At 43.8% G+C, this 23,945-nt stretch overlaps 1 protein-coding gene across 4 annotated transcripts in view; it reads left to right on the plus strand.

The window, feature by feature from the left end:
* LOC137544024 (cyclic AMP-dependent transcription factor ATF-7-like) overlaps window positions 1-20,634 on the plus strand; it is a 176,201-nt gene extending 155,567 nt beyond the window's left edge. For 3 of the 4 annotated variants that reach the window (XM_068265088.1, XM_068265090.1, XM_068265091.1), the window contains exons 5-12: window positions 2,129-2,248; window positions 6,046-6,200; window positions 6,457-6,556; window positions 6,657-6,773; window positions 8,463-8,594; window positions 12,137-12,334; window positions 12,419-12,527; window positions 20,274-20,634. In XM_068265088.1, coding sequence (XP_068121189.1) covers window positions 2,129-2,248; window positions 6,046-6,200; window positions 6,457-6,556; window positions 6,657-6,773; window positions 8,463-8,594; window positions 12,137-12,334; window positions 12,419-12,527; window positions 20,274-20,488 — 1,146 coding nt within the window. In that variant the 3' untranslated portion in view covers window positions 20,489-20,634. Of the gene's footprint in view, window positions 1-2,128; window positions 2,249-6,045; window positions 6,201-6,456; window positions 6,557-6,656; window positions 6,774-8,462; window positions 8,595-12,136; window positions 12,335-12,418; window positions 12,528-16,285; window positions 16,351-20,273 lie in introns of all 4 variants that reach the window. The other variant, XM_068265092.1, reaches the window with a different exon arrangement.
* Window positions 20,635-23,945: the final 3,311 nt, after the last annotated feature.

Genomic DNA, 23,945 nt, shown 5'->3' on the forward strand with positions numbered 1-23,945 from the left:
TTCCCTAAAAATGATTTAAACAATGATGCTGTCCAGCTTCCTGGCTCACTACACAGTTGTTTGTCAATTGGACAGAGCAACTGCTATTCACTAAGTGCTTTTGAAAATAAATAAATCCCTGAGAATCCCCCCATGAAAAGATGGACTAGTCCAAAACTTGTCGCTTCTGATTTCTACTACCTGCCGTAAGTGACCGCAACATAGGAGAAAAGTAATTTATGGCTCATTTTACTCTGGAAAAAACATACTTCCTATTTGTTTATATTTGCACATATTATAAATTTTACAATTTTTCACCATAGTGCCCCTTTAACTTCAGTAAGCCAGCACCTTCAGTAGGAGAACCTGGGCAAAAACGCTCTAACACTGCTACTGCCTATAGAGTGCGCCCTAGTGGCTGAAGCTCTGGCGCTTTGAGTCCGCCAGGAGAAAAGCGCAATATAAATGTTATTTGTCTTGTGTCTAGCAATTCCCACTATGGTGTGATACGATACTGCAAAGGGTTACAGATTTTGGCAGGTGGATTTAGTTGACTGTTCTAAAGGAAAGTATAGGTGTATTTGGTTGATGAAAAAATTCATCCATTTTTCTTGGTGTTACTTTAATCCACCCATCCTGTGTACAGAAAATAAGTGTAGAACACCCTGCGCCTTAGGGTGCTAAAACGCACTAAGCCCTATTAAAGGATCAGCAAGTGAGGTGAAGGGATTTAACTTTGACAGTAGCATTGCAGAGACAATATCTATAGTCAGATATAGAGGCTGCCATATTTATTTCCTTTTAGACCCTACATGTTGCCTGTCTGTCATGCTGATCTTGCACCTATAGTGTGACTACACTGGCCACATGCTGCTTTGTGGTGCAGAAACCGCTGAAAATAAGACCAGGTAACTGGGATTGTTTCAAAGGAAATGAATTACAAAGCTTCCATATCCCTTACTGCAGGGTCATTTCAAAGTATTAGCAGCATTTTGTAGTGTGAATTGTGCCATGGGCATGGGAGTGACTGCTTTGATTGACAGTCACAGTAAAATAAATAACCATCTATTGTCTGCATTGTTGAGACACTAGATTAAACCGCTTTTGTTGCGCATAAGCTTCAAAGCTCGGACTCTTTAGTGCCCTTTCTTACTGAGGTGGTGCAGTGCGGTAAATTTACCGCAGCCTAATGTAAGGCTGTGGGGTAGTTCATAGTACCTATGTTGCCGTACGCTGCGGCGGAAGTGCCCTCTCTAACGCACGGAAGACTGAGACATGTTAAAGAGTAACTGTCGGGCATAAAATCAAAAATCAATTCTTTATTTTTATCTGGTAAACAAGTAATAAGGATGCTAATCAGGCAATCCAAAAGTTACCTCTGTTCCTCTCTGGCCAAAATTTCTCAGGCTGAAACAATGCACTTTCTATAGTGAAGGGCGGGCAAATCGGGCAGAGGAGACTAAGGGCGGATATTATATCATGACTGGCTTCAAAATGGCCACAGTAAATATGGAAACTGTCTAGAATAGGATTCTCTACTTTCCTTTATTAAATTCACAGGAATCATAACGTGGACAGTGCAATACATATGTTATGTAAGTAGAGCAAGTATTTATCTACTTATATATTTGTTTTTTTCCCTGAGATAGTATGGCTGACAGCTCCTCTTTAAAGGGGCAAAATTGCTTCCTAGCATGGACCAGGAAAATTCTAATAGCAATCCTTCCTTTAAATAGTTAGCTGGTAGCAATGAAACGGTTTCAAAACAAAACTGGCATCTTTTTCCCTGTGTGTAAAAGTCAAGTTTTTTTTTTTTGTTTGTTTTTTTTTCATTTTTGGACTGCAGTGCAAGTTGGAGGAAAGTTGGGAGATGAAATATTGGCACAGAAATATGTTTTAACAGCAAAGCACTATGAAGGCTGTGTAAATATGCACCGCATTGTAATGTTTGTGTGTATAATGGTATTTTATGAATGACACATCCGTAAATCGCGACTGTATATTATCTTCATGAAAATAACTTTCTAAATGTGAGTTGTGCTTATGAGGTCTGAGATGAAAAAATACAATGTTGGATTTATTTTGCATGAATGCCCTTGTTGTTGCAATCCTGAATGTGGAATTATTCTGTGCTGTTATGTGTATGTAGAGTGCAGGACCACTGGATATGTCTTTACCTTCAACCCCTGACATTAAAATCAAAGAAGAGGAGCCTGTGGATGTGGATTCATCCCCTCCAGACAGTCCGAATTCCTACATAGAGGAGAAGGTAGGCCACCCCTGCTGATGCTTTATTCTGCATAGAATTCTTTGCACAGAAATCATTTTAAGAATTCTGCTGTTACGAATTAAATACATTTATTTAAAGTTAAATTACTTTTTTTTTAAAAAGTATGTTATTGATTGTCATTGGAAGTGCAAAACAGTTTAGTTGTACAGCCTAATGTATACAGACAATGTATATAGCACTTGATATGAAGACTTAAAGGACAACTGAAGTGAGAGGGATACGGAGACTGCCATATTTATTTCCTTTTAAGCAATACCAGTTGCCTGGCATCCTGCTGATCCTCTGCCTCTAATACTTTTAGCCATAGACCCTGAACAAGCATGCAGCAGATCAAGTGCTTCTGACATTATTGTCAGATCTGACAAGATTAACTACATGCTTATTTCTAGTGTTATTCAGACACTACTGCAGCCAAATACATCAGCAGGGCTACCAGGCAACTGGTATTGTTTAAACGTTAATAAATATGGCCGCTTCCACATCCCTCTTGCTTCAGTTGTCCTTTCAAGGGAACGCGAGGTAAAAAACATATGGAGGCTGCCATATTTTTTCCTTTTAAACCATGCAAATTGCCTGGCTGTCCTGCTGATTCACTGCCTCTCAAGCTTAGTACTCACGATTTTCCATCAGATCGACATAGACGTCCAAACTGCTCCCCAATCAATAATGCGATTGATTTCCTGTTAACTACTTAGAATCGATTGTGTTATTAATCTGGATCTGATTAGTCAGAAGTTATCGTATCCATCCGTCAATCTGATGGAAAATTGCATCGTGTATTCTAGTCTTAATACTTTCAGACATAAACCCTGAACAAACATGCAGATCAGAGGTTTCTGACAAGATTAGCATCACCCACCCAGCCACCTGACCTTGTATCAGCGTCTACTTTGGAGCATAGGCTGACTTAGTCATGTGGGCAGGCAAGGTACACAGTCATGGCCATGAGGGCAAGTTTCCGCCTACCTGGCTATGTACTTGCACCTGAGGGGTGCCCTGCTTGCCCTTTTCACTATAATCCAGAAATGCAAGTTGATATAGTGTTAGGTTACTGGATGGGGACACTCCTGGTGGCACAAGTACAGTCACACTCAGAACCAGCTACACCAGACGGCATTTTATAACCCATGACACTACATAAAGGGTGAGGCTGACTAGAATGCGCCATTACTCTTCATGGGCGCTGTAAGATATTACACAGGTTCACTTAACCCCCTGGTGGTATAAAAAATTCCGCCAGGAGGGAGCGCAGCAGTTTTTAAACAAAAAAAAATTCTTATATCATGTAGCGAGCCCAGGGCTCGCTACATGATAGCCGCTGCTCAGCGGCATCCCCCCGCCTTCTTCGATCGCCTTCTTCGATCGCCTTCGGCGATCTCCGATCAGGAAATCCCGTTCAAAGAACGGGATTTCCTGGAGGGCTTCCCCCGTCGCCATGGCGACGGGGCAGGATGACGTCACAGACGTCGGGACGTCATTGGGAGTCCCGGGCCACCCCTCAGCGCTGCCTGGCACTGATTGGCCAGGCAGCGCACGGGGTCTGGGGGGGGGCCGCGCGGCGTGATGGATACCGGCGAACGAGCGCGGGGCGGCGGCGATCGGTGTGCTGACGCAGCTAGCAAAGTGCTAGCTGCGTCCAGCAAAAAAAAAATTAAACAAATCGGAGAAAACCTCCTGCGCGGCTTCGCCAAGGAGGTTAAAGGACAACTGCAACGATGGGTCAGAGACTGCTCTGTGCCACTTCGGAAGTCTTCAGGAGCCTGAGTGCTCCAAAAGACAAGCCGCTCCGACTTGAGCGAGCATGCGCATTTGCGCATGCACAGTACGGAGCCGCCCATCTTCAGGATCACCTGGGCCCCAAAGCCTCCCACTTGGGGGAATTGAACGGAGGATCCAGCGGTGGAACAAGGGGACCAGGAGAGGAATAGGAAGGCTCTATAGGACCCTCTCCTTAGGCGTGTATCTGTTTTGTTATTAAGTATGCTTCAGACTCACTTAAAGGGAACCTTAACTGAGAGTGATATGTATGTTTCCTGTTAAACAATACCAAGTGCCTGGCAGTCCAGCTGATCTGTGACTGCAATAGTGGCTGAATCACACACCTGAAACAAGCATGCAGCTAATCCAGTCTGACTTCAGTCAGAGCACCTGATCTGCATGCTTGCTGAGGGGCTGTGGCTAAAAGTATTAGAGACACAGGATCAGCAGGCGATTCAGGCAACTGGTATTATTTTAAAAGGAAAAATCCACATCCTTCTCAGTTTAGGTTCCCTTTAAATGGTTTTTGAGTCACACAGCTGTAACAAGCATGCAGCTAGTGTTGCCAGACCGGAGTCTAAAGGTGGCCACACACCATACAATTTTTTAAATATCTGTTCAATTTAAGAATTGCAATCAATTTTTCTAACTGATTGTAACATTTCACTAATATGAGCAATGTACCACACACATATGTTCAATTTTTCCCCAATTATGATCAAACTGATTGGAAACTGAGAAAATTGCTAGGGCGTGTATATTAATACATTGACAACCTAACACACACCATACAATCTTTAAAAAAAATTGAGAAATATCTGGCATTCCGGATCGATATAAATCTAAAAAAACGGAAAATCCGATCGGATTGTTCAGATGAATGAAAAAAAAGCTTTCGTTTTTTTTCGGGAGATACGATCGTTTTTATCGAATTGCTGTAAAATCGGATCATTTTTATTGTATCGTGTGTGGCCACCTTAAGCATCTGATCTGCATGCTCATCCTGGGCTTGTGACTTAAAGTATTAAAGGCAGAGAATCAGCCCAGAAATCGGGCAACTGGCATTATTTATAAGTGGATGAAGATGGTGACCTCCATGTTCCCCTCACTTCATGTTCCTTTTAGAAGCTTTGACGTTGCTGTAAATGTGACCGTCCACCTGTAACTGATTATTTTGTATAACAGCCAGTGCGTTTCCATCACCCTCGTTATTGGGAATACCAGACAGATACTGTATCTGACCAAAATAATACATTTATAGGTGGAATAATTGTCACATCTTATTAAAGCATTTGTAATGTATTTATTTTGCTTTATTGTGTATGTGTAGTAAACATATTTAGGAAGAGGAGACAGAGCACTTACTGCATCAGATATTGATATTTGCAGACATTGGCCCATACTCAATTGACCTTTTTTCCTGAGTTTTCTCCTAGGTGCTATTTTCACACCTTGTTGGAAAGTTCCTTTTAAACCACCAGCAAGCAAGTAAATGCTCCAAAATAATTTTGATAGTACTTTTTCACTAACTTTTAGATACTTTTTCACAATTTTTTAAGTACTTTTTAGATTGTAAAATGCTTAAGATGTACCTGAGATGGGGCCAAAGAAAAAAAAATTATACATACCTGGGGTTTCCTCCAGCCCCCTCTGACCTGATCGCTCATTCGTCTTCCTCAGTCGCCGCCTTAGTCGTCCACTACTGGCCCCGGTACGTCATCCAGCCAAAGCCAGTCGGCGCAGTTTGGCCGTGCACAATCTCCCGTCGCGCTCCTGTGGCTGGGAGCATTCTGCGCCTGTGTTCTTTAGCCTTATCTCAGGTTTACTTCAAAAGGTTATTTAAAGAGAATATGAATATCTCCTAGGAGATGACTGGAGAAAAAGTGAATTGCATATGGGCCATTGAGGATAAGACAAGTCAATCTGAGAATGTTTTTGCTATGTGGGCCTTTATAGTGTTAGAGTGCATAGTGTTCAGTAGCTTGAGTGATGATGTTTGTTATGTCACTCTGGTAAAGGTGCCACCGAAGCCGCAGGTCAGCTCAACGCCCACTCCTACAATAGTTCGGCCTGGCTCTCTACCCCTCCACCTGGGATATGACCCTTTGCACCCTACACTTCCTTCACCCACATCTGTCATCACACAGGCCCCTCCGTCCAACAGACAGCTAGGGTAAGGAAGCTGTAGTTGTGTGCATTTCACTCACTGTGTTTGCTTTTTCACATGCTAACCTCTAACAGTTCCCTAACTACCAGTGTGTCCATCATTATCCTATTCTTCTTATGCTCCTCCTATGATTCCCCCTGTATTCCTTGTACTAAGGCATAGCTCTGTCCCACATCTGTGTGTGTGTCTGTGTTTGTCTGTCTTCCTTATTAACTGCATAGTGTTCACTTCTTAAGTGTAAATAGTTTCTTCTGCATTTTAGTTCCCCAGGCAGCTCTATCCCTCTCATGATGAACTTAGGCAATGGCCATGCGGTCCCTTTCCTTCCTGGTCCACATGTACAGATGCAGTCTGTAATATCGGTAAGCAAACCCTACCATTTCTTGTGCGTCGTCCGATGCAGAGAACCTTTGTACTGTTGACGTGATTATGTATTTATGTATTTTTCATTTCTTGGCTTAGTTGGCAAGACCTATGGCCATGGTACCCAATATTCCAGGGATCCCAGGTCCCCCAATAATTGGAGGTGCAGGCCATATTTCTCCATCGGGTCTTTCAGCTCATGCAGAAGCCAAACTGGTAAGTGCACATGGATGGATTAAATAAGTGAATCGTTCTAAATTTGTTTTGTTTGTTTGTTTTAATTCAGGGTCCTTTAGGGCTGGTTCACTAATCCAGTAACCCTGGCCTGAATTTAAATAAAATTGTCTTACTGGATATCAAAACCTTGCAGCTTTCATCTGTGTCATAGCAGACCACAGCGGGGACTTGTAAAATGAAACAGAAATGGTATTCATGTGATGGTAGCTGCATGCACCCACAGTGCCAAGTGGTTTGTCATTAAATCAGCATTCCCTTCATTTGTTACTATAATTCCTCTTTAGCAGTCTGTCCGTGTGACTGCAATTCCAAAGTGTCATTTCACTAAGCTTAAAGGACAATTATTTATTTATTTAAGTATTTATATAGCGCTGACATATTACGCAGTGCTGTACAAGAGTGTATATAGTCTTGTCACTAACTGTCCCTCAGAGGGGTTTTACAATCTAGTCCCTACCATAGTCAGATGTCTATGTATCGTGTAGTGCATGTATCGTAGTCTAAGGCCAATTTAGGGGGAAGCCAATTAACTTATCTGTATGTTTTTGGGATGTTGGAGGAAGCCGGAGTGCCTGGAGGAAACCCACTCAGACACGGGGAGAACATACAAACTCCTTGCAGATGTTGACCTGGCTGGGATTCAAACCAAGGCCCCAGCACTGCAAGGCGAGAGCGCTAACCACTATACCACTGTGCTGCCCGCATGGTGAGAGGGGCATGGAGGCCACCATATTTATTTCCTTTTAAACAATACTAGTTGCCTGGTTGCCCTGCCAATCTTTGTTGCTGCAACAGTGTTTAAATCACACCAGAATCAAGCATGTGGCTAATCTAGTCACATCTGACAATAACGTCAGAAACATCTGATCTGCATATGCTTGTTCAGGTTCTATGGCAAAAAGTATTAGAAGCAGAGAATCAGCAGGACAGCCAGGAAACTAGTATTGCTTAAGGCTGCTTCTACACAGGGACGTTACAGGCGCACGTTAGTGCAGCCTGTAACGCTCCCCCAACGCACAGCAATGTAACACAAGTGGGCTGTTCACACTGCCCACGTTGTGTTACATGTAACGCTGCACGTTGTAGTGAAAGTGCAGCATGCTGTGCGTTCTAGCGGCTTTAGCCGCGTTAGACTGTTTGCACATGCTCAGTGGGGGGCAAAGAGGAGGCGGGGAGATGCCGCTACAGTAGCCACGCACATGGCTACTTAATATGCACTGCACTGGCGGCCGCTGATTGGCCGGCGGGACCACGTGATGCGGAGTGTCTCGCTCTGCATCACGTGGTCCCGCCGGCCAATCAGCGACACCCTGGGAGACCTTATGTGGATAGAGCCGCCTAACGCGGCTCACTCTACCGTCCTCTCCCGCACCACCATGCGTTGCGTTAGGGGCACGTTATGCGACCATAACGTCCCCTAAAACGCAACGTCTTGGTGTGTAAGTAGCCTAAAAGGAAATAAATATGGCAGCCTCCATATCCGTCTTGTTACAGTTGTTCTTTAAGTCCTCCCAATGCTCTACTGTGACTCAAGAAATGCAAACGCTTGGAAAGTAATAGACAGTCTTTATGATATTCATGCCAGGTCCCCAACTGTTCTTCAGCTCTAGAGCAACTTTGGTAAATCAGATCTTATGACCCCTGTTTCTCACCTGGGTCTGTTTACAGAGACTTAAAGCCTCACTTACTCATCAGTCTCCATCATCTCTCAATGGAGGAATGGCTATGGTAGCATCAAGGCCAGAACAGAGCCAGATACTGGTCCAGCACCCGGATGCCCCCTCACCTGCACAGCCTCAGGTCAGTAGTATAGCAGCCTAGCGCTGTAATGTTACATTCTAAATGTATGTAATTTTGTCCATTTACTGATAAGCATTGATGGGCTCACAAGTAGTCACGAGTCCCTACGGACTCTAATTCATGATTTTAATGAGGCTTAATTGCCTCAGCTGTGCGGCTGAATGACAAGGGGTTAATTACCCATAAGTCAGTCGTCCCACTGCGCTCCAAACAGCTTGCACGTGCCGCACCACCGTGCACTTCCTCCTTACGGCTTGCGCGTAGTGACTCTTGCAACGAGTCCAATAGGACGCGTGCAAGCTGTTTGGAGCGCAGGGAGGATGACTGACTTATAGGTAATTAACCCCTTGTCATCCAGCCGCCCAGCTGAGGCAATTAAGCCTCATTTAAATCACGAATTCGAGTCCTTAGGGACTCGTGACTACTTGTGAGCCCATCACTGCTAAGTGTATAAGCTGCTTATATGCTATACTGAAAACATGCATGCCTGGCAAGAAAGTGAGCAAAGTGAAATACTTGCATAAACCTGCTAGAATACAGTACCAGAGGTAAGGTAGTATTAGTTTCCATAGTTACTGCATTGGTACAGCAATGTTTCTGTTTATGCTGCTTTTTTGAAATGTCTATATATGACAACAAGACTTAAGATTTTCATTGTATTCAGGAATGCTCAATAAAAGTGATTGCGGCAATATTAATGCAATTGTAAAAAAAAAAAGAAATGGTTCTGAAGGTTTATTTGGTAATTACTATGTGAGATGTATTCTGACTTTTCTGCATCTATTGGTCAGATTGCCACTTTCTACATTTGCTTTCATATCTATTTCTGTAGCACTTGTATTACTCTGTAAGAACAGGACAGCCTATATCTGGAGATGAGCAGAGCTTTTCTTTTTTTTTCTCATCCCTGGCTAACGTCTCCGGGGGTTCTGCTGTACATATTTCATCAATTATAGGCACAGAGGTGCAGGCAAAGGGAAAAGGAGAGATGCAACATTTCTGTTGACAGACTTTTTGTAGTTTTTTTTTTTGTTTTTTGTTTTTGTTTTATTCAAGCGAAAAATCATCTGATTGAGTTTCCCATTATTATCAATACAAGACAATCTGGAGTGGTTGGTTTTGGGGATTCATTTTTTGGGTTTTTTTAAATCCAGGAAAAATTGAACATGCGAGTGTGATACGTGTTGGTCAGATTTTTAAAAAAAGTTTCAATCAATCTAAAAGAAGAATATTGTAATTCTCGAAATGAAAATAAGAATAGAAAATGGTGTCGTTTGTGGCCACCTTGAAGATGCCCACTAGTGATGACACAATCTGGAATGTACAATTTACCCAAATCTATGTATTAGAAGAGTAAACAGATTTAAATATACAGTACTTTGAAAGGATACTTTAGGTAGTCACTCATAAATGGTAAGCAACTAAACACCCTCTGGACAAAATATATTACACAAACCTCTCCATCATGATGTAGGTTCATAAATTGGGGGGGGGGGGGGGGGGGGGTGTAGAGTAACAGGCATTATAATTTAGTTTCTATACAGCACCGACGTATTACGCATCCTTACCATACTTATATGTCCATTGTAGTCTAGGGCCAATTTAAGGGGACGCCAGTTAACCTATCAGTATGTTTGTGGATGTGAGAGGGAACTGGAGTGCCTGAGGAAACGCACGAAGACAAAGGGAGGTCATACAAACTCAACAGATCAGAGAAGGGGTGGGCACCGATGCTCGTGTCTCCATTATAAAGTCTATTGGCAGCAGATGGTAAAATCAGAGGAGGCCCCCGATGGAGAGTGCTCCCCCCTACCTGACAGCTGTTTCACAACATACGTTGTCTCATCAGAGGTTCATGTGGGGGTGCAGAGAGGCTGGCAACTGCGCTCGATCACAGCCATGCTTTGTATCGTGGCCGGGCGTCTGACGTCACCAGCCGCTCCTCCCACCGTGCGTGGCAAGTCTCTCCCCCCAATCGGGCGCTCTATGCAGCACATACACTGCAACGGTAAAGCACCAATCATAGAGGTGGGCGGGACATGAGCAGGCCAATCCAACACTGCAAATCACGAGCGATACTCCGGGACATTGCCTGCTCATGTAAACATCCCAAGTCACTCCTCCCCTAGGTGGCCATAGCAACAAGTATACAACTGCGGCCCCTAGGAGAGCGAGCTCAGCCACACAATAAAGTCGGGCATAAGAGACCGGAGTGCAAGTGGGCAGCATTTCCCTTACAGCACCAAGAATACAATTATATAAATATATAACACCCATAGGTGAAAAGAGTGGAAAGTAAGCAAGAATATCATTTAAAGGGACTTCCTCCCCATCAGAATATACCACTGTATAGAAGGGAAAAGGAAGGAGACAGTAGAGGGAACCGTTGCTCAAGAGAAAATACTATAGATCTAAAAGTTAGTATACATTAAATATAAATTAGATTACATCATTTGCACATTTCATATTAAACCCCACATTATATTCAAATACATGGTCTATACCAACGATAACCACCAGAACAGTTCAATAAGGCTCCAGGAAGCAACTTCATTAATTTTTCTCAATTAATCCTAAATTCCCTACCGCATTAGTCACAGCGATAATTTTGGCCTCACTCTGTAAGAGCAACCTAACTCTATCCCCACCTCTAGGTGGAGTACAACACACAAACCCACAGTTTTCATTGCTGTGACATCTCCTCCATGGGGTTCATTGAAATGCTCAATCACCCTCGGACAGCCATGTCCAGAATCATACAAACTCCATGCAGATTTAGAGCTGGGATCCAGCACTGCAAGGTGACTCCACCATGCTGCCTTTCGAGGGACTGCTCCTTAGCCATCGTCTATATGGACTCTGCCATCTTCTCCAAGGAGACGTATCGGGTACCTCAATTTCATGCTGCTGCGGCACTGTAGCACATTTCTGGTGGCCACAATGGATGCTGGGAGATGTAGACCATTGATGCGACACTGCCGCAGCTGCTTCAAACTGTCGCAGTTGTGGGTCTCCCTGGAGAAGGTGGAGGCCAGCAAAAAGAAAGGGCTAGGGAATATGACCCATACTATTATAAACCTCTGTCAGGGGGAGGTTCATTTTAGTTATCTTTGCTCCTCTGTGACAGTTTATGTTCTACCCGGCGGTGAGTGTGATCCTAGCCTAAAGTCTCGGCGAGGTCATGTCCGTGTAAGTGGTTATACTTATGATGCAAGTAAGAAGTGTTGGTATGAATTTGTTTTTGCACAAGCCTGTTTTTCAGATAAACAAATGCAGTTGCCAGCCTGCTAGTTTTCCAAAAGGCAGGTTTGTATGAGATTAGTGATGTAAAACTCCACACTCTCAAGTGTAGGCTCTCATATGGAGGAAAGCAAAGTGTAGGTCACACATACTTCTGTTGTGACTGACTAGAAAACCACTGCTTCAGATTTTATGTCCCAACAGCTGTAGACCAAAGGTGAAAGATGTTTACTAGCACGTGATTACAAAATTAATCATTTTGTTTAGTGGAGTAACCTTCTAACCCCTTGTCTATTGTATAGGTATCTCCTGCACAGCCTACCCCAAGTACTGGAGGTAGACGAAGGAGGACAGCAGATGAGGATCCCGATGAACGCCGACAGCGCTTTCTAGAGAGAAACAGAGCAGCTGCTTCCCGTTGTCGCCAGAAGCGTAAAGTGTGGGTGTGCTCGCTGGAGAAGAAAGCAGAGGAGCTCACCAGTCATAATGTTCAGCTTAGTGTAAGTCATTTGATAGAGGGGCCGTATTAAATGGTAATAGGATGGGGCAGCTGTATTGTAACAACTTTGTGTTTCCACCTGTAGAATGAGGTGACTCTTCTGCGGAACGAAGTAGCCCAATTAAAACAGTTGCTTTTAGCACACAAGGATTGTCCTGTAACCGCCCTGCAAAAAAAGAATCAGGCATATCTTGGTAAGTAGTATATTCACTTTCAGCGGTTTTCAGTTATTAATACCTGCAGTCTCATTATCTGGCAGTAGGTGGCACGCCTGGCTGTTGTGCATCTATTGCTTTTTTAAATAACTAACCCAAAACAAGCATGCAGATCTGGTCTTCTGACACCAATGCCTACATGCTGGCTTAACCACCTTGGCGGTAATGACGAGCTCAGCTCGTCCATTACCGCTGTGGTGGACTGCTCAGGCCCTGGTGGACCGATTTTCACAATATTTTTTTTTTTATATACACAGCTAGCACTTTGCTAGCTGCGTGTCTTACGCGATCGCCACCGATGCACCGCTATCTGCCGCAAAGGAGGGCCCCCCGCAGACCCCTTGCGCAGCCTGGCCAATCACTGCCAGGCTGCACTATGGGGTGGATTGGGACTCCCTCTGATGTCACGACTTCGAAGACGTAATTACGTTCGTCGCCATGGCGACGGGGGAAGCTCTAAAGGAAATCCCGTTCAGAACGGGATGTCCTGATGGGTTTGATCGCCGGCGGCGATTGGAAGGGTGGGAGGGATTCGGCAGGGGGGGTGGGGGAATCATGTAGCTAGCGCTAGGCTAGCTACATGATTTAAAATAAATAAATACATTAAAAAATACTGCTGCGCAGCCACCCTGGCGATCTTAATAGAACGCCAGGGTGGTTAAGGCCTGTCTCCAAAAGTTCTAAATCCAGTAGAAAAAAATCCCTGGTCTCCCAGAATGCTTGGGGGATTTTGCATAATTCCACATAATGAACAGCCTAGGACTAGCTTCAGTGGGAGGGCGGGGCTACATTCCAATGTACAGCAATATATAGTTATAGGAAGCGTTTCTGCTGCTGAAACCAGGATTTTAATGTAAAAATGGGTAGCCTGGATCATTTACTGCATTCTACTATATGTCACTTCGGTGCCTCTTTAAAAGTGAAACTAATCTTTCTGTGAGAACTGCTGGACATGTATATTCGTCTTCCACAAGACTTTATTAAAAGTAGTTTTTTATTTCATTATTTAGCCAGCTATGATTTTCCAAAAGTGGATGAAGCAAAAATTGCACTTTGTCAGCCTGGAATTAGTACAGGTTATGTAGACTACAGATGGCCTAGACCAGTGATGGCTAACCTTGGCACCCCAGCTGTGGTGGAACTACAAGTCCCATGAGGCATTGCTATACTATGACCGCTCTAAGCATAACTCGGGGAGGCAGAGGCATTATGGGATTTGTAGTTTTATCACAGCTGGAGTACCAGGGTTAGCCATCACTGGCCTAGAAAATTCCCATCTTGCTGCATGAGAAATTAGCTGCACAGAGTAGAGTATGAGGCCCAGGGCCCAATAGGAATGCTTTTTCATAAACGCTAGCCATTGGGATTAAGCACTTCAGCATTCTTCAGCGAGATTCCTGAAGTGATCTGGAAGGAATGCGGTTTGCACCTGCATACCTTCATCGCAGTCACTCGGAAAATGCTGCATGCAGCGCTTTTGCGAACCCTATTAGGGTTTCACTGTTGCAGCGCTTTGCCAGTCACCGGTGATCGGTAAGTGCTGCTTGCAGCCCTCAGGGGTGGGACCCGATAGAAAGCAGAGATCGCTATTGTTCAGTGCTCTTGGTAGCCATTGTTGGTGCATTTTTCAGAGCAATTTCTGGCACTTTTTAAGTGATTTTGAATTTAACGCAAGCAATTTGTCTTGTGATCTCCATAGGTTTGGTAAGAAAATTGCTTTGTACAGTGCTCCAAAAATTCTGCCTAGCTAAACTGAAGGAATTTTTAAAGGGAACCTAAAGTTAATGGGAAAAAAAGCCAGTTTAACTTGCCTGTGGCTTCTACTGGCCCCCTGCAGCCGCCCCATGCCCGCGCGGTCACAGAGCATTCCCCCGTGTCAACACACACACACGTACACACACACGTACGCACACACGTACGCACACACGTACGCACACACGTACGCACACACGCACGCACACACGCACGCACACACACACGTACACATACACACACGTACACGTACACATACACACACACACGTACACATACACACACACACGTACACATACACACACACACACACGTACACATACACACACGTACACGTACACACACACACACACACGTACACACACACACGTACACACACACACGTACACATACACACACGTACACGTACACATACACACACACACGTACACATACACACACACACGTACACATACACACACGTACACGTACACACACACACACACGTACACACACACACGTACACACACACACGTACACGTACACACACGTACACGTACACACACACACGTACGTACACACACACGTACACACACACACACACACACACACACACACACACACACACACACACACGTGTACACACACACACACACACGTGTACACACACGTACACACACACACACACACGTACACACACACACGTACACACACGTACACACACACACACACGTACACACACACACGTACACACACACACACACACACGTACACACACACACACGTACACACACGTACACACACACGTACACACACGTACACACACACACACGTGTACACACACACACACACGTACACACACACACACGTGTACACACACACACACACGTGCACACACACACACGTACACACACACACACGTACACACACACACGTACACACACACGTATACACACACACACACGTACACACACACACACACACACGTACACACACACACACGTACACACACGTACACACACACGTACACACACACGTACACACACGTACACACACACACACGTGTACACACACACACACACGTGCACACACACACACGTACACACACACACGTACACACACACACACACGTATACACACACACACACGTACACACACACGTATACACACACACACACGTATACACACACACACACACACACACACACTTTCTGTTCCGGTGACTCAGAGTTGGGAGCGTCTGAAAAATCTCTACTGCTCATGCACAGGACATTCCCGGCAATGGGAGCGCGATTGAAGATGCAGGCGCCAAAGCCGAAAGTGGGCCACTGCGGAGGACTGAAGTGAGCCTCAGTGACGGTGCGGCTGCAGGGGGCCTGTAGGAGCCCCAGGTAAGGTAAGGGGAACCTAAAAGTAATGGGAAAAAAGCCAGTTTAATTTACCTTGGGCTGCAGCCACACCGTCACTGAGTGTTCCTCCAGTCACCCGCAGTGCATCTGCGTCCTCGATTGCGCTCCCATTGCCGGGGGTGTCCTGTGCATGAGCAGTAGAGAATTTCCCATACATGGAGCGGGATCGAGGAAGCGCACGGCCAGGGCCGAAACCAAAACTGGGCTGCTGCGGAGGACTGGTGGAACGCTCCTGGACGGCGCAGGCACATGGGGACGGTAGAAGCCCCAGGTAAGTTAAACTGGCTTTTTTTCCATTCCTTTTAGGTTCCCTTTTACTCTTGCTTTAGAGGGGAAGTCTGTAGGGAATGGAGACCCTCACATTGTAACAATATCTGTACATGATTTGCTACTTAATTTGGTAAGTCACAAATCCATAACAAAAGGTCCCTGTAGATCTTCATATTGAGAATTCTTTCCCAAAATGAAGGCTTGCTGACCTCCTTCTAATAATGTAGTCTTGCTGTAATATAGACTCTCCTCTTTTCTACATTACTCACATGCTTCAAGTATTCAGACCAGGCCTAGCAAGCTTCCTTATATGTATACTTGTTCCAGGTGCGTGCCTCAGTATCCTAAGCAAAGCATCACGATTACAGCTAGGCAAGTAGCTTTTACAGAAGGTTAGTAATCTCAGCCTCCATGTATCTCTTGTAGCAGATGTATTTTACACTAAACTTTGGACCTTTAAGGAGAATTGATGATTTACATTGTGAAATATATCACAGGTGGTGACCTCTTTAGTCCTGTCAGGTGCAGCTCTGTGGAATGTTTACTCTTGTTCCCAAGCCAGTAGAAAAAATAGGAGAATTCTGTATAGCTATACAGCCTAGAGACTAAGCATCACCAGGCGGGCGGGGCCATATACCAATATCAGCAAATATATGGGAAATATAGGAAGTGTTTCTGATGCTGAAACCAGGATAATTTATCTAAAAGTGGATAAGCTGAATAATTTACTACATTCTACTATATGTCACTACGGTGCCTCTTTAAAGAAAGATTTTCTATTAGCAGTCCTTGCAGCAGTTTCTCGCCACCTTCTTCCTCAGGCTGCCACATGGGTGTTACTCTCTTGTGGCTGTACTCCCCAATTAGTGCTCATTTCTACTCTGTGGGGATTCATTATCAGAGCACGATGCTATAGTTCATCTTGGGACTCTTTAGGCAGCTGCTTTGATCTGGGAGTAGTGTAATGGGAGATATCTTATGCCCAAGTCCCCAAGATGATTCAAGAAGCCGTCATGTGATGCAAACTTACAGCCCCAGTTCAGGCATAGCCTTTTTTCATTCATAATTTTATAAATATTACAATTAAAAATAGTGTGCTTAATTAATAACTAGATGCTGTCTGTTCCACCAGATGCGAAATATTCTCCTAGACAAAGTTATGCCCCTTCTTTTCTCCCCCTCTCTTTTAGTTACAAGAGCATGCAGGGTGTAGAGTGGTTGTTCTCTCAGTAGAAGCAACGCCTCTCTGCTGACTGACAGCCTATCATGGCTACAGACTGATAGAGTGGAGAGGGGGGAGGGAGTAGGCAAATGGAGATTGCTGAGGAGCAGGGCAGAGGCAAGAGAGGCTCTGGCCTCAGGGCGCAGTGTAGGAGCGGGCGCACAACTCCGCTATCGTTCCCTTTTGTGTTTGAAGCAGAGAGAAATTAGGAAAGCGATACATGGCAGTGACTGCAAGCCAAATACCTAGAGATTAAGGTGTTGGGGGCCCTGGGGTGCCTCTTAGTCTAATAGCAATCAGTGTGTGATGACTGGGGTGTGAGGGATGGAGGGGCGCACTTTGGGGTCTCAGCCTTGGGTGCTGGATGACCTTGTCTCGGCTGTGCTGAGGAGGAAATGAGCTGTGAACTGATGCAACAAGTAGTTGTACATTTTTATTTTTATTTTTTACAAAAAGGGCAACTTTTTTTTTACTAAATTTTTGGGTGTAATTCATAAAAAAACACACATCTAAAAACCGGTGCTTTAACTCGTCAGCTGAAGCCTTGTCCTCTCTACTGAAGCATCCCATGCTGGCAGTCTTTAGTAGGTAGGTGTGGCTTCAGACTGACTTTTTAATGAGAACTTTGAAAAAAACTTGAAGGGAGAGGGGTTAAAAAGTAGGAGAGATCAAGAAATTGATTCTATGTAATTTTTTCATCTTGTGTGATCTACCGTCAGCCTCTTTACTACTTGCACTCAAAAAAAAAAAAAAAAAGCACAGCACCAACTGCCTTTAACTATAACCACACCCACTAATAATGTGATAGGCTTGAAATTGCATGTATGCATCTGTATGTGTGTATGCACAGAGGGAGATGCTGCTTGCTTGGCATTTGGAAACAGCTGTTATTTCCCACAATGCAACACGGTTCACAGATCGGAAACTGTCATCATGACATCACACTGATTTGGGCTCACCTGCAGAGCATTTAGAACAGGACAGTGGCTGTGTCAGCACTTCATGTTTAAATCTAATGAACATCAACGAACAGTTACTACAACACACTGTGTTACTCTCTTCATGATTTGCTACTAGCTTTACTAAAGTATGTTCATATTGCTCCGAATAAATAGTAAGTCAATCTTGTTTGCCCAACTCTCCCGTCCAGGTACTAGTCAGAGCCTGACGTAGGCAGAGATTCCACCCAATTAGGCTAGGTTTCCATTTGTGCGAATTTGGGCTGATTCTTTGGCCACGAATTCGGTTGGAATTTGGCAGCCTATAGAACTCTATGCAGAGCATCCGAATTTGTGGCCTATGAAAAATCTGAGGCCCTGCAGCATAATTCTGCGCGTCACCATCCGAATTCCATAGCCGCGCATGGCGTGGCTAGAGGGATTCGGCTGTAAGACATGAGCAGCTGTGCCGGCATTCCGTCTGACAAGACAGATGCTGCCCACAAGTGGAAACGGGGCCTTATTCCTAAAGGCTAGATATTTCTTAGGACAACCCCTGTGTATGTAAACTAATTTATGGTAAGGTAACAGATTTACATTCTGCATATGTGAACTGTGGGATGAGTACTCTCCATCCAGTGCAGAATTACTGCCTTCCTTGCCAGTAGGGTTTCCCAGAGTAAGACCTTCTGGAATTTCATCAATCTTTTTAACAAAATATCATTTTTTTACAGGAAAAAATGCATAATTCTCTCAATACAATTGTAGTGAGCGGGATATGGAAATTTGCCATATTTATTACCTTTTAAGCAATAACAGTTGTGGGGTTATCATGCTGATCCTCTGCCTCTAATACTTTTAGCCATGACCCTGACCAAGCATATGCAGATCAGGTGTGTCTGGCAATCATTGTCAGATCTGATTCAAATGCCCTGAGTAATGTCCCCAAAAGCCCTGTTTGCCCACATCAAGATTAGCATCTTATGAGGGCTAAAAGGGACATACCTATATGTAACTTCATTGGATAATATTAACCCTGGACCTGTTGGTCCATTTGCACTTAGGGCATTTTAATCAGATTGTCAGATCTGACAAGATTCGCTGCATGCTTGTTTCTGGTGTAAATCAGACACTACTGCAGCCAAATAGATCAGCAGAGCTGCCAGGAAACTGGTATTATTTAAAAGGAAATAAACATGGCATCCTCCATATCACTCTCACTTCAGTTTCCCTTTCAAATAACGTTCTTTTGATTTCATATTTAAAGAGTAACTGTCGGGCATAAAATCAAAAATCAATTCTTTACTTTTATCTGGTAAACAAGTAATAAGGATGCTAATCAGGCAATCCAAAAGTTAAAATCACTATTACTTTTCTTGTTGATAAATTATCATTCCCCAGTTTACATGACTCTTATTTGGTACACAGAAAATTTGGTACACAAAAGAGAAGTTGCAGGGCATGCTGGGTTCTTTTTTTTTTTTTTCTTTTTTTTTTTTTTTTTTTGCTTCCCTACTTCCCCTCAGACTTAACTAATGCAGCCTGATTGGCTGAAGCCTCTTTCCCTCTTATTTTCCCTCCCACACCTCTGTTCCTCTCTGGCCAAAATTTCTCAGGCTGAAACAATTCATTTTCCATAGTGAAGGGCGGGCAAATCGGGCAGAGGAGACTGAGGGCGGATATTACATCATGACTGGCTTCAAAATAGCCAAAGTAAATATGGAAATTGTCTAGAATAGGATTCTCTACTTTTCCTTTATAAAATTCACAGGAATCGTAACGTGGACAGTGCAATACATATGTTATGTAAGTAGAGCAAGTATTTATTCACTTATATATTTATTTATTTTCTGAGATAGTATGGCTGACAGATCCTCTTTAAGAGAACACAGTGTTCTCCCCAGAATTTTTTTTCCAGCCGGGTGGCATGAAAGAGTATTTGGGTGGGGCGAAATGAGAGAATACAGGGCCAAGACTTCTCTGCACAATTCTGCTTGCAGCAGAGGAGGAGGAGGTGAGCCAATGACAGTTGGGTGCTCACCAAACTAGCCGGGTGGAGCACTCGGCTAAAAGAACCTGGGGAGAACACTGGAACACAATCTGTGCCTGTACTTTTATCTTTTGTTCTGGTTATCTTGTATGTTTGTCGTTGCAGAAAACCTGAAGGACACTTGCGATGCCAGAGGATCTCCAGGCCCAGTCTCCCAGCATAGTTCTTTGTCTGCCTCTCCGAATGGTCTGCGCTCTCCGGCTGAACACATGGCCACATCAGTGCTCACACAGATGGCCAGCCAAAGGACAGACGGCCACAGTCAGATCCTACAGTCTCACGTCATCATGTCACCACAGTCGCAGGCGGCCAGCAGATGATGTATCTCAGCCATTGGACCTAGTACTAACCAAGGGATGCCTCAGCCCCAGAGACTGAGCAGAATAACTAAGCCCCTGCACCCAAGGGGTGGATATGGATTATAAATATATATACATATATATATTTGTTTTTAAAGTTCGGTAAAGGGTGTTTAGGGAGGTTTTTTTTTTTTTCCAGTCCACAGATATCAAGTGATTTTAAGCACTAACTTTCAGAACCCATCAGGTCCAAATCACTACCACACATGGAAGAACGGTATGGGCTTCATCCACAGACAGACATGAACATGCACCTCGTGGCCTATGCAGAGTACCCTTCTGAGGTTTACTATTACAGTGCCAGCAGGTGGGTTCTTTATTGGTGCTCCTTGTCAGAGCATTGTCCCTCCTGGCTAATTATTGTAGCCCTCTTATTACTAAAACACCTTGCATATTATTTTTCTGTTTGATTCTTACTGTTTTATTTTTGGAGAAGGCAGTGCCATCCATTCTTAATCTGTCCATGGCATTTCATTGTTGGAAAACTCTTTAAGTGCATTATAGAATAAGGCCTTATTGCTCTGTTGCCTTCCAGACTTTTCACTTTACGCTCCTGTGTTGAGCGAGGAACCCATGGACATTATTTTAAGTCCTGATCTAGGCCTGGTGCTGAAGGGACCTAAGGGGAGGAGAGAACATCAAGGAGATCTTTTTTTTTTTTTCTCCCAACACAAGGAAGGAGAGATAGGAACAATCACACTATAATTGTTACTGCAGAGCGAACTGTCCCAGCAGCCACGTGATCAAAGTTGTGAGCAGTTGTAACTCCAGCGAAGCAGTGACTACACGATGATCTCTGCGTCTTCCATGGCTCTTGAGATGCTGCTGATTTGCTTTGTGCTTTAACCCCGGAGGCATAGGCCTTTTTTTGCAGCCTGTTGCAACACTAAATATAACCAGCTATGTAATCTCTTCAGAGCCTTATCTCAGTCTTCCATCAGTCCACTTCTGCTTATCCGGTGATTTGTGACCTCCACAAATGCCTGTATGATGAGAGATCTTGAAGATCCAGTTGTATGATGACTGTGGTGGAAAACAGAAGTCAATATTATAGGAGCGACTTCTTTCTTCACTTACTCTCTCCATGCCCTATTGAAGAGATGCATTAAAATGAGATGTCGCTATTTCCCTTATTGCCCAATGAAATGGCCAGAAGATGATTCTCGGTGTCGATTAGAGGGCTTCTTTTATGTGCCTCTTGAGGTGTTCCCTACATCTTGATCAGAAGAGTCAGTTCTTGCAGCATCTTCAGTACTTTAATAACTGTGTTGCTCATAGCTCGTTCAGGTATTGTTCTATGCATTGATCTAGGACTGATACCCTTTGGGATGCATCACATTGACTTGTCATAGAACTTCATTATGCTTTAACCTATTTAGATAGTATGTTCTTTACAAGAGTTCACAAAGCAACCTTAACAATGATGTCATGCAAGGACATTGCTCAGTGAAGAGGTTTACATTGTTTTACAGAGCTGAGCAATGATTGTGTGTGTGAGGGCTCGTCACAAATCCGGTGTGTTCAGGTTTGGTGAATGGAGGGCTAATAACTTACAGTGGCTGACAGTTGCACTTGCTGTTGTGTAAGCATTGCAATTCTTGAAACATAATATACTGTACAAGTTGGGACATATTTTATTGTCACTTATATATTTACAGTTTCTATAAGCGAATGATATCAGTGGAGTTTTATTATGATAAAAACTGATAAAATGAATAGATATTATGTAGATGAAGAGTCTGATTTGACCTGTCCCATATTTAAATGTTTGTTCCATGCACCTGCACAATTTTTTTGTAGCGACACTTAAAGTGAGTCTGAAGCGACTTTTTTTTTTAATTACCTCTTTTTATTCTGCAGCCATCTTCAGCATTAAAATCCAAACTGATTTGCCGCATCCCCGTGGCAGAATGAGTAATTTATGCTTCAGAAATGCCATAACAAGATTCTGCGATCGCATCATTTTGCTTCCTGAAAGAGGCAGAGCTGTGTGCAGTAGCTCTGCCTCTTATCCAGTCAATCTCCGCCTCTCCCTGCCCCTCTCAGTGAAAGAAGACTTAGAGGGGGGGGGGAGCGGAGATCAGTGGAGATTGACTGGAGAAGAGGCAGAGCTATTGCGCACAGCTCTGCCTGTTTCAGGAAGCAAAATGATGCGATCGCAGAATCTTTTTATGGCATTTCTGAAGCATAAATTACTTATTCTGCCGCGGGGATGCGGCAAATCAGTTTGGATTTTAATGCTGAAGATGGCTGCAGAATAAAAAGAGGTAATAAAAAACGCTTCAGACTCTTTAAAGTAAGTAGTAATGGGACGTCCACACAATCCAGTTAGTAGAAAAGTCCAAAATGTTTTATTAAACAATCCAGTACAGCATAAAATGGCCAACCTTTTTTGGACTTGCATCCTTAATCATAGGGGCTATAATTAAGGACACAAGTCTGAAACATGTTAGCCATTTTATGCTGTACCTGATTGCTCAATAAAACTTTTTAGACTTTTCTACTAACTGGATTGTGTGGACTTCCCATTACTACATTCTTTGGCACCTTTATGTTCAATCACCTCAAGCAGAATTAGGTGAGGTTGAGTGGTGTCCTCTACTTGTACGGACACTTAAAGTAAACTTGTATGCAAAAAATACTTCCCACTAAGTCGTGGACAGCGTCTGGATGGTCCAGAGGCTTCCTCGACCCCTTCACCGATGCCTGGGGCTGGCTTCCTCTTCCTGGCCACTCTCTTCTCCATGTACAAGTGTGGCCGTACTGCACAGTCAGGAGTACAATCTGCACAGTCCCAGTCTACTGCTCATGCATGGAGGAAAAAGCAGTGCACAAGCAGCATAAGGGCATGCGCAGACTGTACTTACGCATGCGCAGTATAGCCACGCATATACGGGCAAGAGCGTGGCCATGAGAAACGTTCAGCCAATAAATTTAGAGAGACCACTTATATTTCTATACAGTGAGCACTGGCTATATAAGATTGTCACTAATTTTAAATGCAAATAGGTGTGCTTCCTGCTATACAGTGATTAAGTCCAGTACAATGTATCAGTTATAGGACCCCTCTGATTCACAATGTCCAGTCCTTCACTATTTTAGGACTGCATTGTGAATCAGAGTGGCTCTATAGTTGATCAGTTGTATTGGACATTTAGAGAGACCCAGCGCTGGAACGGAGGGGTGTATGAAGATCTGAGGGAAGGATCCATTTTAACTTTTTGAGTGTTTTTTTTTACTTCAGGTATGCTTTAATTTGTCACAAAAATTATAATTTTTATGGCCTGGTTGATAAAAATGCTCAGTATGTTAAAGGGAACTAACCTAAAGTGAGAGGGATATGAAGGCTGACATAATTTAAACAATACCACTGGCCGGGCTAAACTGCTGATCCTCTACCTCTAATACTTATAGCCAT

This window comes from Hyperolius riggenbachi, chromosome 2 (assembly GCF_040937935.1).
Source record: "Hyperolius riggenbachi isolate aHypRig1 chromosome 2, aHypRig1.pri, whole genome shotgun sequence".
Classification (NCBI taxonomy): Eukaryota; Metazoa; Chordata; class Amphibia; order Anura; family Hyperoliidae; genus Hyperolius; species Hyperolius riggenbachi.